Source organism: Paralichthys olivaceus, chromosome 15, assembly GCF_024713975.1.
Source record: "Paralichthys olivaceus isolate ysfri-2021 chromosome 15, ASM2471397v2, whole genome shotgun sequence".
Classification (NCBI taxonomy): domain Eukaryota; kingdom Metazoa; phylum Chordata; class Actinopteri; order Pleuronectiformes; family Paralichthyidae; genus Paralichthys; species Paralichthys olivaceus.
The window spans coordinates 16,926,710-16,948,415 of record NC_091107.1 but is presented as its reverse complement, the minus strand read 5'-3'; the positions used below and the strand labels follow the sequence as shown (position 1 = coordinate 16,948,415).

The 21,706-nt window shown below is 39.5% G+C and overlaps 1 protein-coding gene across 2 annotated transcripts in view; it reads left to right on the top strand.

Annotated features, from left to right (window-relative positions):
* gabrb4 (gamma-aminobutyric acid type A receptor subunit beta4) overlaps nucleotides 1–21,706 on the top strand; it is a 57,840-nt gene that overhangs the window by 12,170 nt on the left and 23,964 nt on the right. For both annotated transcript variants that reach the window (XM_069539541.1, XM_020085707.2), the window contains exons 3-4: nucleotides 19,098–19,165; nucleotides 21,309–21,529. In XM_069539541.1, the coding sequence (XP_069395642.1) occupies nucleotides 19,098–19,165; nucleotides 21,309–21,529 (289 nt within the window). The remainder of the gene's footprint in view (nucleotides 1–19,097; nucleotides 19,166–21,308; nucleotides 21,530–21,706) is intronic.

The following is a 21,706-nucleotide window of genomic DNA, read 5'->3' as shown; positions in this document are numbered from 1 at the left end:
CTGTATTGGTCCGTTTCATGCTATTCAGCTCATTTGCTGTGGTTGTTGATTATCTCAGCATTTACTTTGTCTTTCTTTCCTTCCTACACTGAACATGGAGCATAATTTAGATTATCAGCACAAATACAGTCCTGTGATGCCTTCCTCAGCTACTCTCATTCCTTATTTTGTCCTTGTCTGATATAATAAGCAGTGATACAGGCTTAGTGTGTCTTAAATGGTATTTTGTCAATTGTGCAGCGGAGAGAAAATGACTTTTGCCGAGCAAGCTGTATATGTACATAAACAGGACGACAGAGAAACTGGAGAGCCTGTAAAAGTCTAACAGAAGGTGCTGCACTGGGTAAACCTATGAAGTGTTGCCTATCGCAGTAGCTGGCCCTGCAGACGTTGCCTATGACAATCTCAGTGATTGTTTTGGGTAAATTTAAAAGAGATGCATGCTCATATGGAGGAATGTGTCTGTACGAGCTGTATTGATGAATGTTCACCTGAGAAAACTTTTTATAGAGAAAGGACAGGAAAGAACACGTCCTTTCCTAGAACTGTAGCGCCACAGCAATGTGACATTGCAGTTGTATCGGTCCACTGAGAATAAAACAAAAAAGATTGAAAAGGTGAGTGTGAGAGTCCCTGATAGCTTTACGGGTTGTTGGATACATTATTTAGTTTCATAGTTGTTCTCACCTCTATTAAGTTGTTGATAAAAGCTTAATGTAAATATCCAGTATGTCTCTGAAGTCCTGTCTATTGTTAGTTGTTGAAGACCAGTTTTTGTTTAGGCTAAAAGAAAAAGTCCCATTCCTCCTGTTGCTGTCATGCACTAAATCACCTGACATCCTCCTCCCAGTATAGCTACTGAGGTCACTCGATTGTACCCAACAGTAAAACCTAACGATGGGTCGTAAGAAGCTACTTGACAGACAACCCATGAGCTCATCTCCTTTAGACACGTGTTTGTTTTGATCTCATTAAGCTGTCAATATATGGCTATGAATTGTTTTAGCCCTAAAACCAAGACAAATTAAACATGGTGCCTTCCTGAAATAAATTTTAATTTTATTGATAAAGTGATGTTTAGGGGATCTACATTAATGTTGTGCGTTCGAATGGAGAAAATAGGTCGCCTTTGAGGAATAAAAGAAAATCTGATATACCTAGAATGACAGTTTGTAGAGTGCATACCTCCACCAAGGTCCAATAGTCCCTTAATGAGACCACATTTAAATTTAGATCTTATATTTTTTTCCGATCTGCACAAACTCATACATATGAGTTCCCTAGAAATCAAGTTTCATCAATTGTTCTTTGAGAAATCAAGGGAAATGTGCAAACTTGGTTACAAGCAAACAAATGGACACAGATGAAAACATCGATTCTTTGGGGATTAGGCAAGTTTATTGTTTTTATTGCATCTTTCAATAACATTAGAATATACAAAATATTAAATTGTATCTGTATACATTGGTAACCTCAGCTCATGTGCACCTAGTTGGGCAGTATGTCGAGAGACCTCTGTCTTTGAAAGCCCAGTCATGGCTGGTCTGTGTATTTATCACAATGAGCTATGAAGTAATCTGTCGTGAGCCACTGAGGATTCCAACTGAAGGAGCGTTACTGTACAATTTGCTGTTTAACAATGCCAACCACTAAAAAAGCCCCAATCGATGCCAGGACCACAGGAATGTGAGAGTCAGACTCTATTTGTATGGCAGCTTGTGGCCATAACTGTAATCACCTGATCTCGTGGCTACCGGCTGCATTCACATTCACCAGTCTGATGCAGCTCGGTGCCAGTTCAGCCTGCAGCCATGTCATCAGAGTGTGGTCACCTGTCCCTGTCTGCTGTTTACACCACCTGGGCTAAACTGATCTCATTTTCCATTGACCCAAATGAGTCCCAGCTGCAGTCTGATCTTGTTTGTAATGGAAAAGCAGTAAATGCAGCCGTGAAACTGGAGATCAGTTGCAGTGAGACTGGTGAGCAGAATAGACACTTAATTGACCGAATATGAAAGAGTGGGAGAGCCCGGACATGTGAGCAAAAGCAGGCGCCGCAGCACCTTATATCCAGTTTCCAATGTATTATACTGGATGTAATGTAAGTGTAACTGATCTTATAATATCGTTTGTGCCCTGTGAGATAATCGACTCAATGGTGTACATGCGCTGCTCGTGTGCAGCTGTTTGTGGAGCCCACTTCCTCGCACGATAATCTTACGCAGGAGATCAGCTGCAGCCTGCGTTTGGCAGCCGCAGCTATTCAATGATATATGAAAGCAGTTCTATCAGGACCAGTGGACACTTTAGCAATACGGAGGACAATCTCTTAGTCTGTGTGCTGCCACATGTCAAATGGTGGGCTGCTTTGCATATGGGCTGATAGTGCAGGCCATCGTAATTCAGTCTCAAAGTAATGCCCATTCAGCACAAACAGGAGTGCGTTGTCAGAATCCCGGGATGGATGTTGGGGCATGTACAAGTGATATCTATCCTGATGAAGAGAGAACGCCCAGTGATTTATTACGGAGCAAACACAGGAAAAAATGCTCGAGCTGCACGCTCCCCACCCCCCTCCTTTCTCTTCACTTAGATTTTCTATTTGAATTAAATGAGGTGTGCATGTAGGCAGACAGAGGAGGGGGCAAGGGTGCTGAGAGATGGCATGCAGCAGAAAGGACATACTTCATCTTCCCATTCAAAGTGTTGTTTTCAGCAACTTTGAAATGATGGAGAAAAATGCTGAGAGAATTGCAGCAGAATGCATCGCAGTGGACTGAAAAGCATAAAAACCCCAGGTCAGATGCTGGTGACGCATCCTGCACACGGGGCTTTATTTTTTCTCCCCCCAATTTCTTCTCCTTCCATCCCCAGTGACTCACTTTTTGAACCTGCGGTGATTGATGGGAGGCGTGTCCTTGGCAGGGAGAAGCTGGCCAAGGGCAAAATGCAGCGGCTATCCAATTGTTTCACATAGATAAACAAGGAAAGAAATGTCATTTACAGCATCGGGAGATAGATGCGGCAACCCTTCGCTGCCGGGGGGGTGGGCTTGAAATTACCACTATGAAAACACGTTTCCACAAAAAGATGACGTGAGCATCATATGGGGCCAAAGAGAAAAAACAAGTTGGTACAGTGTACATATTGTCATCAACGATATGTACGATATATACAATTTATTGTAGGCTTATAGTTATGTATTTAAAATCAGTGCTTTTTAAATTATTATTATCGATTAATTTAGTCGTAGTAACTCATGTTGAATATTATGTGTTGCTATATCTAAAATTGTACTGCTGTGTAAAAGCTGTAGCACAATCAGATGTCTCACCATTAACAACATTTTGCGTATTAGGAACGGAAGCTTTTAGTCATTTTAATCCATCATGTACAGGAAAGTGTTTGTGTTGTTTGATAATTTAACCCAGTCTTCAACAAATCAATTATTTATTTATGGACATACAAATATTTTCTGGTAGATACCACAGATATCCATTCAAGTGATATAGCAGGACGCCTCAGACCAACGGTAGACTATATGTTCTAGTCAGCAGTTAAGATGCTCCTTGATGACAGGTTGCCATGACAACAGCACTTTGGCATCTGAATAAGCCGTGGTACAATCATGATACTGCACTCCGTGGTGATCTGGGTTAGAAAATATCCTTAAAACCATTTTGTGTTTTAATTATTTATATGCAACTGTTTTGCATCTTTGTGAAAGTAACTTACTAACCTACCAACTCAATAACTGTACCACTCAATAACTCACTCAATTACTTACCAACGTAATCACTGACTAACTCAGTGTCAGTGCAGGGAATCAGTGGTGTTCAAGTTGAAGTGGTTTTAGTGGTGAAACTTCAGTCAAACTTTAGTTGTTTGATGTATAAGTAACCATCCATTGCTGTATTATTTATTATATGTTGTATAACTCAGTATTCAACATGTGACTGTAGAGAGCAAACAATAGAAAATGCCCCCTCCTCCAGGATCCCATCTTTTTTTCAGACCATCAGTTTTGGAGTTTCAGATCAAAGCTGCAGGACAACGCTGCCAAAAATCATGTGACTCAAAAGTTTGCATATGTGTGGGCAAATGCCTGGAAAGTGGGTTGTTGTACCTTAACTCCGATAAATAAATCTGTCAAGTTTCGACATTTCAGAACTTTTTTTTTTTCATCGTACACCAAACTGATGCACCAAGAGAACAGTGAGTAATCTGAAACACAAAAATGTCTTGGAGAAACATTAGAGAGGAGAAAACTCAAACACAATGAGATTTTAATTTTTTTTCTTTATACTTTTGTTTAAATCATGCAAAACATTTTTTCATTGGATTTCAACCTTTCAAAAAAAAGTTCAGTTTCAGTAAATGGCCTGATTTCTTCAGAGAATATGTGGAGGTTTGCACCCGACTGGGTGCATTCTAGTTTTGCATAGATCCAGTGTATTGTGCAAGCTTGAAGTACTCATCCCCAGAAGTAAAGAAGGTGTCTGTCTTTGGTTGTTCTCTCATTGAGTTATCACTGTTAAACGTAGTCTGAAGTGGTAGATAATCAGATCCTCTAAAAATATTCAGACATTCTATCCTTTTACAGGATACCTATACTGTATATTCATTTATGAACTGGAAAGTCTACCAGACTTCTTTCATTTACAACCTGCAAAGTGCTCATTTATATTGTCCGCTCTCCATTAAACGCAGACAAGTCCATGAAACAGATCCGTCCATTTTGTCTATGAGGTCTCAAACCTCTACAGTTCGAATATAGACGTTCGTATAACTGACTGATGTTTTCCTGTAGTAGCACAACACACCTCTATTTCTCTCCATCACCATCTTTCTTCTTTTGAATCTTTGAACCCACGCTGTCACTTTTCTGTCTGATTCCACTTTTTTTTCTCACTTTCTCTGCGCAAGTGTGTTTTGTTTTCCTATCTTTACATTTATGCGTTTTGTTTTTGAAATGCTATTTTTCCCCTGTCTTTGAGGCTGTCATTTATGACTTTTGTTCGTCTCCTTGCCTTTGCTTTGTTTCGTTTGAGGTGAGATGTTATCCGGCTTCTTTTTTTTTTTTTTTTTTTTACCTCACCGCGAATGTGACTTTCTCTCCTTCTTTGATGTATCATCATTTCATGTGCAAATAAATTAACTCTAAACTGTAGATGGCAGTGCAGGAGAAGCAAAGGGTATTAAGTAGGAAATAAATAGGTCTAATAAGTGAGGAACACTTGTTTTGGTTTCGCACACAACTTTCTCATAACTCTTGTCTACTTTACAAATACCTGGGAGTTTTGATAGACCATAAGCTGGACTAGGCCAAGAACACTGATGCCCTTTACATGAAGGGCCAGAGCCACCATTTATTTCCTGAGGAGACTGAGGTCCTTCAACATCAGCCGGACTATCCTGAGGATGTTTTATGAGACTGTGGTGGCCAGTGCTCCCCTGTTTGCTGTTGCATGCTGGGGGGGCAAAATGAGGGTTGCGGATGCCATCAGACTCAACAAACTGATCCGCAAGGCTAGTAACGTTGTAGGGGTGGAGCCAGACTCTCTGACAGCGGTGTCCGACAAGAGGATGCTGCATATGATAGAAATATATATGTATATATTTCATATTTTATTTTATATTTTTAATCTTATGTACTGTGTTTCTACCGTTTAGATGGAGCAATTGTAACAAACCCAATTTCCCCCTGGGATCAATAAAGTATTTTCTGATTCTGATTTATGTGCATCCTGCACCTTTATTGTAAAGACAGCTTCACTTGAGCTGATTTATTTGTTTTGTTTTTTTTGGGGGCCATTTTCTATGATGTTGATGATGAAATTTGCAGGCCAGAAGATATTATATTGCTCGTAAAATCAACACTGAAAATTCAGTTTTATAATATTTAGATTTCCAGTGGGTCTTTATGAGATGACAGGAAATGAGGGGAAAGAGATGAGGTATGACATGGAGAGGTCTTAAGCCTTATGTTGCAGTTCACTGTTGCTGCCTTAAGCTTTTACGGCACTCCACTCTTTCACATTGAAAGGTCTGGTTGTCTCTATCCTTAAAACATGCTTTAGTTGCTGCATTGGTCCCAACTGCTTGAACAAAACAGTAAAAACAACCAGAAGCTTGTGTAGTGGTCACAGTTTAATTTATTAATGTTTTAATAAAGAGCTAATTCATGAGTCCTACTGTCCTACTCTCCTGAGACCGTATTAGCCATGATCATTGAGGAGGATCTGCACATAATTACCATAGGTTAATATAATTATGCAGCCAGCTTCAGCAGGACGTACAAATACATGGCGTGCCACCGAGGATTTACTGCACATGTAAGGTGACTCAGGAGATTAGCATGGACACGGCATCGGTTAAAAGAGACAAAGACGTCTGCTTTTCAGAGGAAAAAGAATAGACAGCATCGACAAACATCTTTAGCTTTTCCTGCTTGCCCAGTTTTTTTTTTATCCTCAAAAATGTTCACTTCAAGATTATAAAAGCTCACGGTCATAATGGCAATAATTAACACAGTCAATCTGTGACTTGCTGAATAAATTAGGTTAAAAGTGAATAAATTATAAGTTGGAGCATAAAAGGACTATTAAATGAATCATACACTTCTTTAGCCAATAGTTCCCTAATGGCTGCAGGATAAAATCTTGCACTGGGTACACTTTGTCCTCAAGTGCCATGCATTTTCAGGCTGCCTTTTTGTTAGAGTCTGACATGTATCATTTGATAGTATCAACCGGTATGAATCGGTTTAGGCATTAATGTTTTTGTTGATATGCAACAATAGACACCTTTTTTTTTACAGAATAATATTTTATTTTATTATAGATTAAAAACAATCTTAAGATTTCTTTTCTTTTAAAATCATAAGCAAATTCAAATCCAGCTCTATACGTCTCTTGAGATATTTAAATTCCAATGGGTGTCTGTCTAAATCTAAAGTACTTATAGGTTGAAGCTACTGTTTGACCTTAAAATACATTTTTGATTTACTTCCATGTCTAGATATTTTCATAGAAAGAGCGGACTGATTATTTTGTATCTTAAACATTACAATTTCCTCAACTCTATACATTTAAAACTGATTTTTATTCTAAGAACATGCAATTGAACTAAAATCAGTAAGTTGTTAGATTAAACTAAACCTTCTAATTCACTCTTTATCCTTTTGGAGCTCCTTTAATAACGCTCCTCTCGGGATTGTGATTTATGAGTCGGAAAGTCCACTGGTAATATGTGCAGTGTTTCATAATTCACTGACAAAGTCTGTGTATGCAAGTAGGGGGCATTGTTCATGTGCAGCTTTTAGTGTGGAATCTAATTAGGTTTCATATATCAGGTCCAAGGTTTGTGACAGGATAGGACGATAAGATGAGGCCACCTTTACTTTATCCCCTGTCTCTCTGACTTCCTGTGATGTACTGCCTCTGCTCTCCTGCTTTACCTCATCATTTTATTTTGCCTCCTCTTCTGTCTCTTTTTCCTTCTATATGCCGGAGCTGCTTTAATGATTTCCCTTTATTTTCCAGCAAACAGTGATCTTACCATGTTGTTTCTTTATCCATAGTTGCCTCAACAGCATACTGTATTCTCACGGCTGGTCGGCAGTGTTAGTGCAAGCAATTTTTCACTTAGAATATTATTCTCTGACAATAGCGAACGCTGCAGTGATGTCATGTGACCTTTATTTAATCAGGAGAATCCCAGTGTGACTGAGATTTCATTTTGAAGGGGGCAATGAATACATGTAATAATAAAAAAAATACAAGGGTAAAAATACCATAATATATATTGGAGAATAGAAGATAATCAGCAAAGTACTGTTCAATGATCAACATACAAATACAACAAAACACATTATTACAATAAAGCAAGTGGCTGTGTGCAGTAAATATCTGTAACACTGTAAACTATAATGGCATTCAGAGCAGGTTTGCCAGGGCCCAACAGTCCAAGTTTTATAGCAAAGCCAAAAAAACAACACAGATCAATCATGATCGCAATAACGAAATAAAGACTTTTATTTTGAAAGTGGTTTCCAAAAGTTAAAGAGGAGCAGAGACAACTACTCAGACATAATGTATCAGCCTGAAGAAGTTTACAAAGTTTTTTAAACACTTCTTTTCTTGTATGTTATGCATGAGCGTGGTGCCTCAGTGGTTAGAAAGAAAGTCTTGGGCTTCAATCTGTTCAAAAGTGGAATCTTCCTATTCGAAGTTTGCATGTTCATGTCTGTGTGAGTTTCCTCTGAGTGCTCCAGTTTCCTCCCACAGTCCAAAGACGTTAGGCCGTAGGTAATCATGGAAACTCTAAATTGCCTGTCTGTATGTGAGTTATCCCTGTGATAGACGAGCAGCCTGTCCATTGCACCCAATGCATGCTGGGATGTAGGCTCCAGCTGCCCACAACCTTGAGCTGGAGCATGTCACCTATAGAAAATGCATTATATTATAAATTGCTGGTGGTGGCCCGTTGTATTCGGAGTCTCGGGTCACAGTAAACCACATTCATCACTCTGCATCTGTGGTAATGGTCCGAAACTGCCATTAGACCTATTGTTTGTGATTTTAAAAGTGAAGTTGATATTAAAATGTGTTTTGTGATTCCTGAATTGTGCAATGAACTCAGTTCGTACTCTGGTTTTGTGAGAACCTGGGGATGTTTCAGGTCTTGAGGGTGCAGCATGAATAAATTCGGCCAACACAGTAGTTCCCTGTAGTGACCTAAATAGATTCATTCATAAAAGCAACATCCACGTTCACTACCTCAGTGTTCTGCGATGAGTTCCTTTAACCTAGTTAACCTATAGTCCACAACGAATTAGTGATAATCACCTAATCTGACAGATTTCTATTTTACATAACCAGCCTTTAGATGGCATATACTCATTATTACAGTGAATGCTTTTTCTATATATGTAGGCTAATGCATTAGCCTGCCATATGTTGAGGTATGCTGTGTTCATGTACCTAATGAATGGTAATGGAATAACGTCATGACAATAAACATGGCCTCATACATAAGTGTAATTAACAAGCTTTTTTATTGTTATTATTGTCTATGTTCATTCTTGACTGCACCGAATCCCTCTGAACTCAAATACAAATGATCAGAGACAAAGGTAGCTGTGTTGTTATGAGTGATCACAGAACTCAGACAGGATAATGAACTGCAGAACTGAACAATACTCGTGTTGAATTCGTTAAACCTGCCACAAACACTGTTTGTTGAATTTGAAGGTGTCATTCCAGCTTCTCCTGTATTCGTTCAGTCGATGTCGATCATACGCTTCGGTCTCATAAGCTTTGCTTTTGTGAGGATTTTCCGCCTTTGTTTCTGTTGCTCTCTTCCAAGATGGAAATAATTAATGATACCTTTGTGTTTAACGCAGAGGAAAGAATTTCAGCGCGACGTAACATATTGTTCTTTTTTAAAATGTATTTTGCAAAGGGGGCTTCGTGAGAGCGGTGGCCATTGAAAGCAAAACCAAACACAGACTCGACTGGATAAATCATCATGCTTCTCTTGCAGTACTGTAGGGAAAATGCTGCACAGTTGCTATGGAACCCTCTGTTGCTAGGCAATGGGTTGATTATCTGAGTTTTTATATAAGAGGCAAAGTGGTATTTTCTTTGCTGTCCTGAAAATTAGTTTTTCGGGAGCTTTACGAATGACAGGATCTGTGGATTACTATGACAACGCTATCCTGGATTTTAATGAAATGTTTCCAGTTTGATATGTGCACACTCTGGACTGTAAGGTGTGTCATAATGAATATTTAAACTCCACATTTACACGAGATGTAAACATCAGGAAAGATTTCACTGTTGCGTGGAAAGAGCACAGTACCTCTCCTTTCAGTGCACATGCTATACAAACCATACGTTTGACTGTCGAGCCTCCTTAAGGAGCCTCTTTAATCAGATTTCATGAGATGACACTGTGCACTGTGCACTGAGACGTCGACTCATCAGCTGGAAACTCATTTTCCTTGGCACCGGTACAGAATCAACCCAGATCTGCCAGAAGAGTTAACTCGGCTCCTAATCTCAGCACCTGTTTGCTGGTAATTTATTCTGCCTCATTTATTAAAATATCCAATTTATAAGCAGTGGAGAATGGAGATTGTGAGGGGATATCCTTATGTTGCCCTCTTGTGGGCGCATTCAGATATCAGACTGATCAATCCTTTTTTTAATTAAAAACTGCTTTTTCAGTGCACATTTATTTTGTTTCCCGACATGTCGTGGGGTTAAAATGTGTGTTGAAAAGCTCTCCCTCTTTCTGCATGCTGTCTCTGTGTCAGTCTCAGCCTCAGTCACATGCACACGTATGCTGTCAATGTAATATTTTTAACATTCGGTGTCTGATGAAGGATTTATGCAAACATGACTTTCTCCTTTTTCACAGTCCCTGGTACATAGATACCCATACTCACATCAACCACAATTATCCAAAATTACTAGTCTTTTATATTTCACAAGGCTGGTAACAGTGTTCATATTAATAATAATAAACTCTATTCTCTTATTGCATGAAATGCAGTTCAATAGTACAACAATCCAAAGACATGGTCGAGTTTATTAAAAGCAAGATTATTAATATAAGGTTTAAACAGTTTTTCAGGCCATTTTCTAATATGTGGTGTCCATGGCGGGTGAATATAACCCAAAATAAAATCTATAGGATAAGCATCAAGCATCAAGTATGTAACAAGTAAGTAACAAGTATTTAAAATCTAGTGAATTGATGCTAATACCAGTAAGCAAGTAAGATTCTTAAATCTAAATTTCTGCAACACATGCCTTGTGATTTGAAGATGTTGAATATCAAATGTCCAGGATTGTAATAGGTTAGCCCAAACTAAGGTCCGGTCACACATACAGGAATGTTTTAGTGGTGAACCTTCACCTCCGGTTCACTTCCAATCAGTGCCAGCAAGGAGACGAATAGAACATTAGCTTCCTGTGGCGAGGCTAATCGCAGCATGTCTTCTCAACTCTGGTGAACTTTGACTTGCGATATCCACTTCGCTTTCGCATTTGTGTGACCGTGCCCTTAGAAAACCCTGATTACCAGTCAGGAGCTCCCGCGCTGCCAGAGGCTGCGCTCTCAGTGACACATCTGTGCTGCCCTCAGTGGAAGTCAGGATACGTCTTTTAAACTACGACCACTTCCCTGCACCAGCGTATATTGTTTTGAAATGAAATGCCATTACCAAAGAAATCATTAAATAGAGCAGCCTCGCCGCCCTCTAAATCAGTTTAGCTTGTTTGCCCCGAGGCGAGATAAGACTGTCAGACTGGAAGCTGAACGTGGCGACACATTGTTGGAGCTGAGAGGACGGCATATACACAGATAATAAGTAAAGGAGGGGGACAGCTCGGCTGAATAGAGAAAAAGAAACTGTCAACAAGGAGTGAGAAAATGATAAGCACAGCGAGATGCATGACTGGCTGGTTTTTGAACACAGCGGCTATCGTGATTGCTAATAATTCCTTGAGCCGCGATCCAGGCCAAACGTTCACACACAGCTGAGGTGTTGTGAGAATGATGTAATCATGAGGAGCTTTCCCAGGGATCATCAGACGGGCAGCACCACTGAGGCACCATGTCATGTAAATGTTCCAGCATTTAGTCTCACTGTGCAGGTATGTTAATATTAATAAAGGGTATTTCCCATTAAAATGAGAGGCGTTAGGCCCATGACAACCCAGAAGGCTCGACATACTTTGTGACATCAGAGCTGCCCTCACTTAAACACCATAGTGCTATAGATGATGGTAATACCACATTCTCCATCAGCTAAGTTATTTATCATCATTCATTTATTTACCTAGTGGAGCAGAAATTGTAAAAGGGGGAGATTGAATTTATAATAGAAATGTTTCAGCTTCTAACCTGATGCATAATCTCTTTTATTAGAAAATGAATTCCTGGATCCGACCATCCGGATCTATTCCAAACTTTAATGGGGTCTTCTCTCCACAAAAATATGCGTGGAACCCCTGAAGGTGGTTGTTCAGAAGGAAAATACCAACACTGTGTGGAGGCATGTTCTCCCTGTGTTTGTGTGGGTTTTCTCCAGGTACTCCGACTTCCTCCTGAAGTCGAAACACATGCCGCTTAGGTTCATTCGTAACTCTAAATAGGTGTTTCTCTAAGTGTGAAAACCTACGGTGCACTGGTGACCTGTCCTGGGTGCAACCTTACTTTTGTCAGCTAGGATTATTTCCAACCCCGTTGTGATTCTCTAGTGATGGATGGAAGGATGATCTAACCAATGTTTTTTGGGGGCCCTCCATGCAATCAAGATCAGTGCATGCTGTTTCTTTGTCTATTCTGTTTTAATGTACCACATACAGTTTACACAGATGTAGTGGAACACTGATATGTTTTTTATTTGCAGATATATGGTTTACCTCAGGACTTCAGAATGTCTTTAACTCTTCTCAATATTCAACCTTTAATAAACTAGAAAACTATATCTATATATATATTCAGACACTTTCCAGTATTGTATTGTTTTTAAAGTATTCATAAAATAAAAAAAGTATTCAATGGATAAAAATAAAGCATTTTCATGGCAATGTTTTTTTAATGTTTTTTTATGAACACCAAATCAATTATTTCACAATATTTTACTCCAAGTTGTTCTTAGATAAGTGTTGTACTGCTCACAGAGTTTGAAGTGCAAGTACAGGTCGGGTTTTATTTTGAGAATGCTGTGGTGACAAGGTGAGTGCTCCTGTATCACTAAAGCAGGGTCAACATATGCAGGGAGAGAGAGAGAGGGAGAGATTCAGTGCGTTCTGTTTTCATCTTGTGAACGAATGTACTTTGACATCTCGAGGGAAAACTGTTACTGGTTGCCTTCACAAAGTGCAATAGGAAATGGCCCTACATTTTCCTGTGTTTTTTCCTTTTTTTTTTTTTAGAAAGAGATGGGTCGGGGAATATGACAAAGCTTCGGGGCGTTCAGTGGTAGTGCAGGCAGTGGGGGTGGGGGGGTGGGGATAACAGGATATAAGAGAAAGGATAGATGGGTCTTTTCAGTCAAGTGGTTTGCTGCATGGTTAATATTTTACTACCAGTACTTGAAGGGAAACATCTTAATTAACCAACATCTCCAGGAAGGAACCCATTTCCAAAAAAGTGTTGTTTGAGCCATTTACAGTAGATGAACCAGGGTGTATGGTAACACTAGTAGTAGATTTAATTGTAGCTTTAAGTTTCTGTTCATTATCTGATGTTATCGTCAGTGTCCATTCCAACAGAGTTTTACACTAGAAATCTTTTATTACATTCTCCGTGACTTCTCAGATGAGTACAATCATGGCGGTATGCCTTCAGGTTGCAGAGGTACTGTATTTTTCCTGACACTAATGCCTCAGCATCACAGGGATAGCACAAGACAGTACACAGTTTTAGTTTGGAGCAAAGCTCACAAATATCGTCTCATTCATCTAGTTATTTTGACAAATGTCTGTCTCTATGTGGGAGACATATCTTGGGAACCATTAATCTTATCGACTTCACACTTTACATGTGTATTGTTAATCGTCCAGGGGATCAGAGTCTTGAATGTGGTGCGATCTGGACATGCAGTCCCGTCAATATTCATAAACTGAACAGACAAGTGCTCTGCAGCGGTCAGTGGGGGCAGGACAGTGTGCCGTCAGTCTGCGGATGAGCTACAGCAGTGGTCACTAACTGGGTCATACTGTGGGTCAGAATAACCACGGATCATTTTGACCATTTGATTGTTTTTATTCCACCATTTCAAAGTGACACAGACATTCAGGGATGTCGGGTGCTGATTTCTGTCACTGCACTAACATTCATAGAATCACTTCCTCTTTGGCGATTTGTCTTCAAAGTAAAAGAACAACCTTTATTTTGTTGATATTTTTTTAAGCTAAATTAAGGAGCTTTTATTTAAAAAATTGTGCACTTGGCTTTTAAGATTGTGTCAATTGCTTAATTCACCTGTGAAATATTCAACATGCAGTCTATGGAAACATATCACCAATTCAAATGTTTACATAAACCACACAGATGAAAACTAATAAAGCAAATTTCATTTTAGGAAAAATCTTCATTGCAGTTGAACCAGGTAGAATGAACACAACGTTTTTCTTACTCCACTCTGCGCCATAGACAACGTCCAGGATACAAACAATAAAAAGTGACAGTATATTGTAGAACTGATTGAGGAGGACACACTAATGTCAAGGAATAATTCTGAAGTAGCTCCAGAGCATTAACACAGGACAAGAAAACAACAGATTCCAAACGGGCAAGTTTAGAACAGACACTAATGATAAATAAATTATTTGTTGAGAACCCAACTAACTTGTAACATGTCCACTTGTTAACCTCTGCATTAACTGCTCATCACACAGCTGCCACGGGGGTTTACCAAGCATTCAACAATGTTTTGAGCCCAGGTGGGGTTTAGCACATGCGTGTGTGCCAATACTATTTCATTTGCAAGCTGCATCACAATAGCTTCCAGATGGTTCCACGCATTAATATGTTTGATGCAAGTGTGGTGAGGGGTTTTTAAATGTGCATTCATTGGAACGGTGCTTGAGGTGAGAGACTCTTCATCATGTCGTGCGATGGGATTTATGGAGAACAGTTCAGACACAGACTGAGGAGTGCACAGGTTGCGATGCAGGATCAGACCCTGGCAGCGCGCCCTGCAGGAGGCCGTTCTGAGCCTGTTGGAGTATGCAAACGTTTGTTGAAAAATATGTTCCAGCCTTATTCGACGATAACCTTGGCTTCACCGTTGTGCCGGGTCAGTGTGCTTTACGACTGCAGATTGTGTGTGTGGGGGGGGGTTTCACATCCTATTATACTTCCATTCAGCTCTATTAGTTTCAGAGGGTGGGAATATACTCCTGCACTGTACAATGACACGTTTGTGAAAAATGTTTCCTTAAAACCATGCTCATTCCTCATTTTATACAACCGGATATACAATGAGCTCCAGTGAATTAGTGGATCTGTGCTGTTATTACAGTGAAAAACATTATCGTTAGTGAGGGTAAAGTGCAGCTCATCTTGGTTTCGATGGTATTTGGACATACTAGGGTTATATTAGGAATTTTTATAACTCATCAGTTTTCATGGGCTCTGTACTGTGCACGTCTGCAACCTATCAACATCACCATGACTCCTGCTGTGTACACTAACCATCAACATGCTTTTCTATTTGTTTTTGCATATCAAAACTAAGCAAATACTTTGAGAGGATCCATTGGAGAATTTACAGATCTGGTCCGGTTAAAGAAGACGCTGGTTTTTATTTTATTTTATTTTATTCTGTCTGTTTTGTGAGGCCGTGCAGTACGTGCATCCGCTGAGTGTGGAAATGAATCACCCAGTCCTGTGTGAGTCACAGTGGTCCATAACTGCCTCTACCTCATCCTGCTGTTTTCGCATCAAGCGTGCAAACCATATCACATTGTTCCAAAAACTAAGAAATGCTGATTCCAGTGTGACACAGTGCTAATTACACCTTGAAAATATATCTAAGGCTTCATTAGAACTCTGTGAATATACTTAACAGAAACTGCTAATCACACTGTACAAATACTGTTTAGTGTAGAGAGTGAGGCCGTGACATAAACTGATGTTCAAATACAAATAGGACTCACAACCAACTAGAGCACTTGTATCGTTCCCAGCATCTTTAGTTTTATTCTTAATTTGTGAAAGTCCGTGAAAAGGAAGGAGCAACGGACAGAGAAGACGGAAAAAGGAGAAATTCAAATACACATAAACCGCACTGCAATCACAGCTCCATAGGTTCTGTCCCTCTTGAATTTGATGACATGCAGTAAAGTACATACTGTAGTGGAGCTGTTTTCTGTGTTGTTTATGACCCTTATGCTAATGGCGTTGTCACTATACTACCATGGAACACTGTGTGGATGTACTGATTCAGCATCGCCACATGAGCCAATCACTGAGCTGTTTCTGCTGCTTCTGCGTCAGCAATTCATATTTCCTGCTCTGATAGTTCTGAAGAGGAAGGGGAAATGGGGAAGCTGTTAAGGACTAAAACTGTGTAGAATGAGAAGAATTTGCAATAATAAAAAACTGTGAATCATTGTCGACACAAGGTGAGTGGCTGGGGTGTACAGCACTCGAGTCTTCAGCCCTCCCTGCAGTTCTGCATCGAGCCTCTTCAGCATTACCGTCTGTATTGGCCAGAGAGAAACTGTGGTTGCAGTGCGATGCAAATATTACAGAGTTTGTTTGGATAAAACCTAATCTGAAAAGCGCTGACACCAACAAAATTAATAAACTCTGGGTGAGCTCAAGGCTGAGGGAATACCCTAGTAAATGGTAATTTATCACAGCAATTATTTTAACTATATTGTACGCACAGATGTTAAGTATGCATTTTTCTTCTGCTTATTTCATCACTGCTGCCACGGAGGTTATCTTGTCATCTGTGTTTATTTGTTTGTTAGCAGGATAATGCAAAAACCACCAAAATTTTCCATGGAATTTTGTAGAGGGGTGGGACATGACCCAAGGAAGTACTCATTAAATTTTGACGTGGATCCATAATTAGTTTTTTTCTTTAACATTGTTAGGGCATTTTTCAATATTTTCAACGATGTCTCAGAGAATAGTTAATGGATCTTGATAAAAGATCAAGCATGTTTAAGGGACTGACATTTACTAGTTTGTGCAATTTGGTGCAGGACAAAATAAAAATCTGGATTTAGTGAATTTAGATGTGGTTTCATAAAGGGACTGTTGGGCCTTTGCAGAAGTATGTACTCTACTGAGTTCAATCAGATTTTCTTTTCTTTCCTCAGAAGGAACATATTTTCCTTATTTGAACAAACAACATAAATGGAGAATAAATCAGAATTTTCAGTAGGTTTTATGGGGAAATTGAGACAGTTTGTGCGTGTTTGACACCATGGTCTAAAGCCGTTGATTACTGGCTGCAGCGGCTGTGAGTGCTCGGGCCCTGTGAATGGACAATCCTTGTAAATCTAAAGTTGTCTGAATATTGAAGCGCGCTAAGTGTTTTGTGTACATGTAAGCGAGACGATGTGCGTTGCTGTTTACATGTCTGCAGTGTGTACCGTAATCATGTAAATGAGGCAGGTTTGCTCCTCTTGTTCCTTTACATGAATCGCTATCCCAGACATTATTATGGATGAGTGCGTTTTCTCAGTGTTGTTTCATAAATTTCTCAGAGTAACTGATCTTTACTTCCGGCTTCACATACAGCGTCTGAGCAGTAGGAATAGATTGGAATCTGCTGTGTCACTGGCAAACTGTGCACCATCTTTACACTGGAGATATTGCAGCGCTGATGGGAATGTGTGGAATGTATAGGTTTGAGTCTTGCACCAAATATCCTTATCAAATAGTTTTTAATTAAAACCTGAGTTCAGAACTTAAAAATACTGTATTTACTGTCTTTAATAATTTAGTTGGAATTAAAAGCAGGTTAGCAGTGTAGCCACAAAGAAATGACCTGAACTTAAATTGACCACCCCTCTTTTACCTAAAATAGATAAATATATGGTTAGTTATTTCTCATTATTTGGCATTTTCATCCTCTCCACTTACATTTAGTTAGATTCTTTTTTTCATAAAGTTCAGTTCAGTCAAGTTTTTCCCAACCAATGTTTTTATCTCAATTTAGTTTGGTCAGATAAGTCAAATAGGGGCCCATTTTTTCTTTAGTACCTCTTTGACTCCAAATGTGGGAAATACACTTGAAAGAAGGAATTGACTCCTTCTCCATTGCCAGTAGAGTAATTTGCCGTTCTGTTTATTTGGGCCAGTGCGGCACGTTTGATGTCACAAACGCTAACAGTTTGAAAACAGAAGCTCTCTCCCCTCACTGTCTTGCCAAATAACACGACCACCCAGGTGTCATGTTTCCATCACTGTCGATCAGAGCTACAGCCAGTTGAAACTGTGTCATTTGACTAGAGAGTAAATACAGATTGTATTCATTTCCATTGCACACAAAAGCCAAATGTTAGCAGGTGTTTTTTGACCAGTGAAAATGGATTTAAGATTATGTGTTATACCCAAAGGACAGAATCCAGGGAAAGGATCTGGGACATCCAGTTCCCTGAGTGGCTCCTTGACTCCTGCATGTAGTAGTGGTGGTTGGATATCCACCCACTGACACTCACTGCATATGTGTTATCTTCAGTTAATGCTCATATCCTACAGCATGCAGTTATTCTTGTCTGACCCTCACTGTCACAAAGTGTAACCACAACTTAGAGATCTCACTCGAGACAAAGTCACTGCGATAAAGTGATCCTTTTTCCTTCACACAGTCTCAGTCATTTGAAATTAACACTTTTCTGATAAACAACACATTCACTGTCCTCCATGATGTTTGCATCAGCTTTTAAGCAGTTAACATAACTTTATTCATATTAATTTCAGGCTATATCTTCTCTATTCTGCTTCCATAATTCCCTCCTGTTTAGTTTTTCTCCTCCCACTGCTTTTCCCAGCAGATGTTCCGCATCGTCTTTTAGACATTAAGAAGAGCTGCATTATTAAATTGTCATTAAATTTCACTTTTTGACAAGTTGCAGGTGAAATCCAATTTTCATCATCACTACTTCGCCACTATTACTTTGCTTGGTGCAGACTTAAAGGTTCAGTGTGTAGCATTTAGTGATATCTAGAGGTCAAGTGTCATGTTGCAGCTGAATACTCCTCATCTCAACCTTCCCAACATGAAGGAGAACCTGTGGTGAACTTGTCCAGTTTGGACAACTGTACAAAAAATGTTGCGGCCCCCACAGAGACGACCCCCCTTAATGAAAATATAAAGTATTTAAATATAAAGGACCATTCTATGGTAAAGAAAACAACAATTCATACAATTTAGATGATTATACACCAGTGAAAACATCACTGGGATTATTTTATATTCAATTTCTGCCAAAAATCCCTTTCACCTTAATCTTAACACTGAAACTTTAAGTGCTTTCTAACTACAATATATGTATGTAATCAAATTTTTTTCTCTTGCGTTGACATGTGGGTTTTTTGTGCTCCTTCAGGTCCTCCAGTCATCGTAGGAATGAGCATCAACATAGCAAGCATCGACTCCATCTCAGAAGTAAACATGGTAAGTTTTGGTCTCTTCGTTTTGTTTTTTTTGTGTTCGTACTGATAGGCTTCCTTTTTTCGTCTCAAATGTGTCCACACACTGCGGGCTTCTCTCTGCTGCATTCGTCACACACCTCCATTCAGCCACCTTGCCCGACAAAAATATGATCCCTCGCTGGCTTCTTACTCACAAATGCTGCAAGTTGTGTTTCTTTCTTTTTCAGACATGTACTCTGGAAAATGTCAGCTCAATGCGTTCACAACAACACAATCTCCCGAGTGTTCAGGCGAGGGATGGTGCAGCATGCAGGACATAACAGTTTACAGCACATTGACACCACCGTCGGCTCACATCACCAAAAGATTTTGAAACTTGTTGTCTTTCCAAGCAGACAAATTTGTTGATTACTTCTTATATGGTTCCTTTTCTCAAGCACCTCCTCATCAACACATCCGATCACTCGCTATGAATCCTCCAGATAATATCCTGCTGTATTCTCACATAAGCTCACTCAGACATTATCCTTGGTTTTACTAGGGGCTTGTCAGGAAAAACTCCACAGCAACCGACTTGGACTTTTGCATTCTGACATAGAGCCCTTCAAGGGTTTGATTGCCAAAGTATGTGACATTTTTACTAAATTAAAACCCTACACGATAAAAAGAAGGGTTTATTTGATTTTTTTTTTTTTTTACTCTTCTTTTTATTACTTATTGTTAATTCAGTGACAGTATGCCTCCACTGTTTTGCCAAAAACGCAGCACATACTCTTCTGGTGTGGCCCAGATTTGGTAGCAGTCAGCAATGCAGGCTGAGGAGGGAGGAAGGCAATAAGGCAGTAGTCTGAGCGATGACGTCACTCTATGTCTATTAGCCCTCTCTTTATTTCACTCACCGTGTCAGTCACTCAGCAGCTCACTCCTCCCACATTTCTCCCTCCATTTATAGACTAAAGATGCAGAGTGGGAATATAGCTGAACATAATTAGTGTATTAGGTTAGGCTACTGATGTTTGCTTTAAATATGATGAGGGATCAGATATCAAAAATTGGTCGGTTATCTTTTTGTCAGACTGGTTCCGATTTCTCCAACTGTATTTGAAATAATTCATTGTTAATGATAAAACTACGATGACAGGGTTGATAGATTTATTTATTGGTATTATGGCTTAGTGCTAATTAAGAGCTTGGTGTTCATTCATTTGTTGACATGGGACATTTTTCAGTACAATGCGATGTATGATTAATAATACTTCAGGACATAAGGGACACAAGATGCCTTCAAATGTGGATACTGCTCAAACATGTGAAGTGTGGCTGAACAATTAATTTCTAATACCATAACAATATGATCAAAGTATCAAGGTCAGTATTTGATAATAAAAAAGAGAAACACTGGCGACATTTAGCTCGACCACCAATATATACATTTATATTATGTTGATAGTGTGAGGCAACATGCCTGAAACTGTCCACAACAATATTTAAATCTCTGCATCATTTTTTAACTGCAGAGGTTTTGCATGAAGTCAGTGACACTAATAAGTGCTTCTCGTGACTCGCACTGTGAGCAGTCCAGTGCTTTGACTACAGGGGCAGTGATGTATTAGCCTGCAGACATTACACCTTCACTTCAGTGCTTTTCCTGTTAGATACAGTATTGTGCAGGAGCACTAGTACAGCTGTATTTGTTGGTTTGCTGCCCATGTCCTATTCCACAAATGCTGAGTAGTTTAGTTTCCCTTATTGCATGGAAAGGCTAGTTGTAGATGCATTTATTTGTTGCTGACATAGTCTTATCAAAGTTGCCTTTTCCTCTTTTCTCCACTTCTTTATGGTAAAGCACTGAATCAAGGTTTTTTTACTTTGTCGTCTTTTTGTATGTTGCACCTTGTTTTCCAGATAACGTATGGTTCCATCTGTTCACTGTGTTTTTATGCCTGATATCAATTGTAAACCTTTAGTTTTTTCCTGTGAACCGTTCATAAGTTCCTCTCAGTTTGATAAACCATGTTTACTGTTTCTGATGAGGTCAATCTCTGTGTCTAGTTTCATCAGGCACTGGCAGGAAACAATAAGATCAACACAAAACAGAAAAGCATTTCTTTTCTAAATTGTTTTTTCTTGTCCGTGACTTCATACAAGTTTTCCCTTCTCCCCAGGACTACACCATCACAATGTATTTCCAGCAGAGCTGGCGAGATAAGCGTTTGGCTTATGGTGAGCTGAACCTAAACCTGACTCTGGACAACCGTGTAGCAGACCAGCTGTGGCTCCCTGACACCTACTTCCTTAATGACAAGAAGTCTTTTCTTCATGGTGTGACAGTAAAAAACCGTATGATCCGACTGCACCCCGATGGCACCGTCTTATATGGGCTGAGGTAAGAGCAGCAGAGACTCTGCAATCTATCTATCATGTGCATTGATGACATACACTCTGTATGGGTGATCCAGTGGTTTACATCAGCACCTATCATTTTAACATGTGCCCCTCGCAGGATTGTAATAAACAAGACCAATCATTTCATCCCGACTGAATATTGGTCAATATTGGAAAC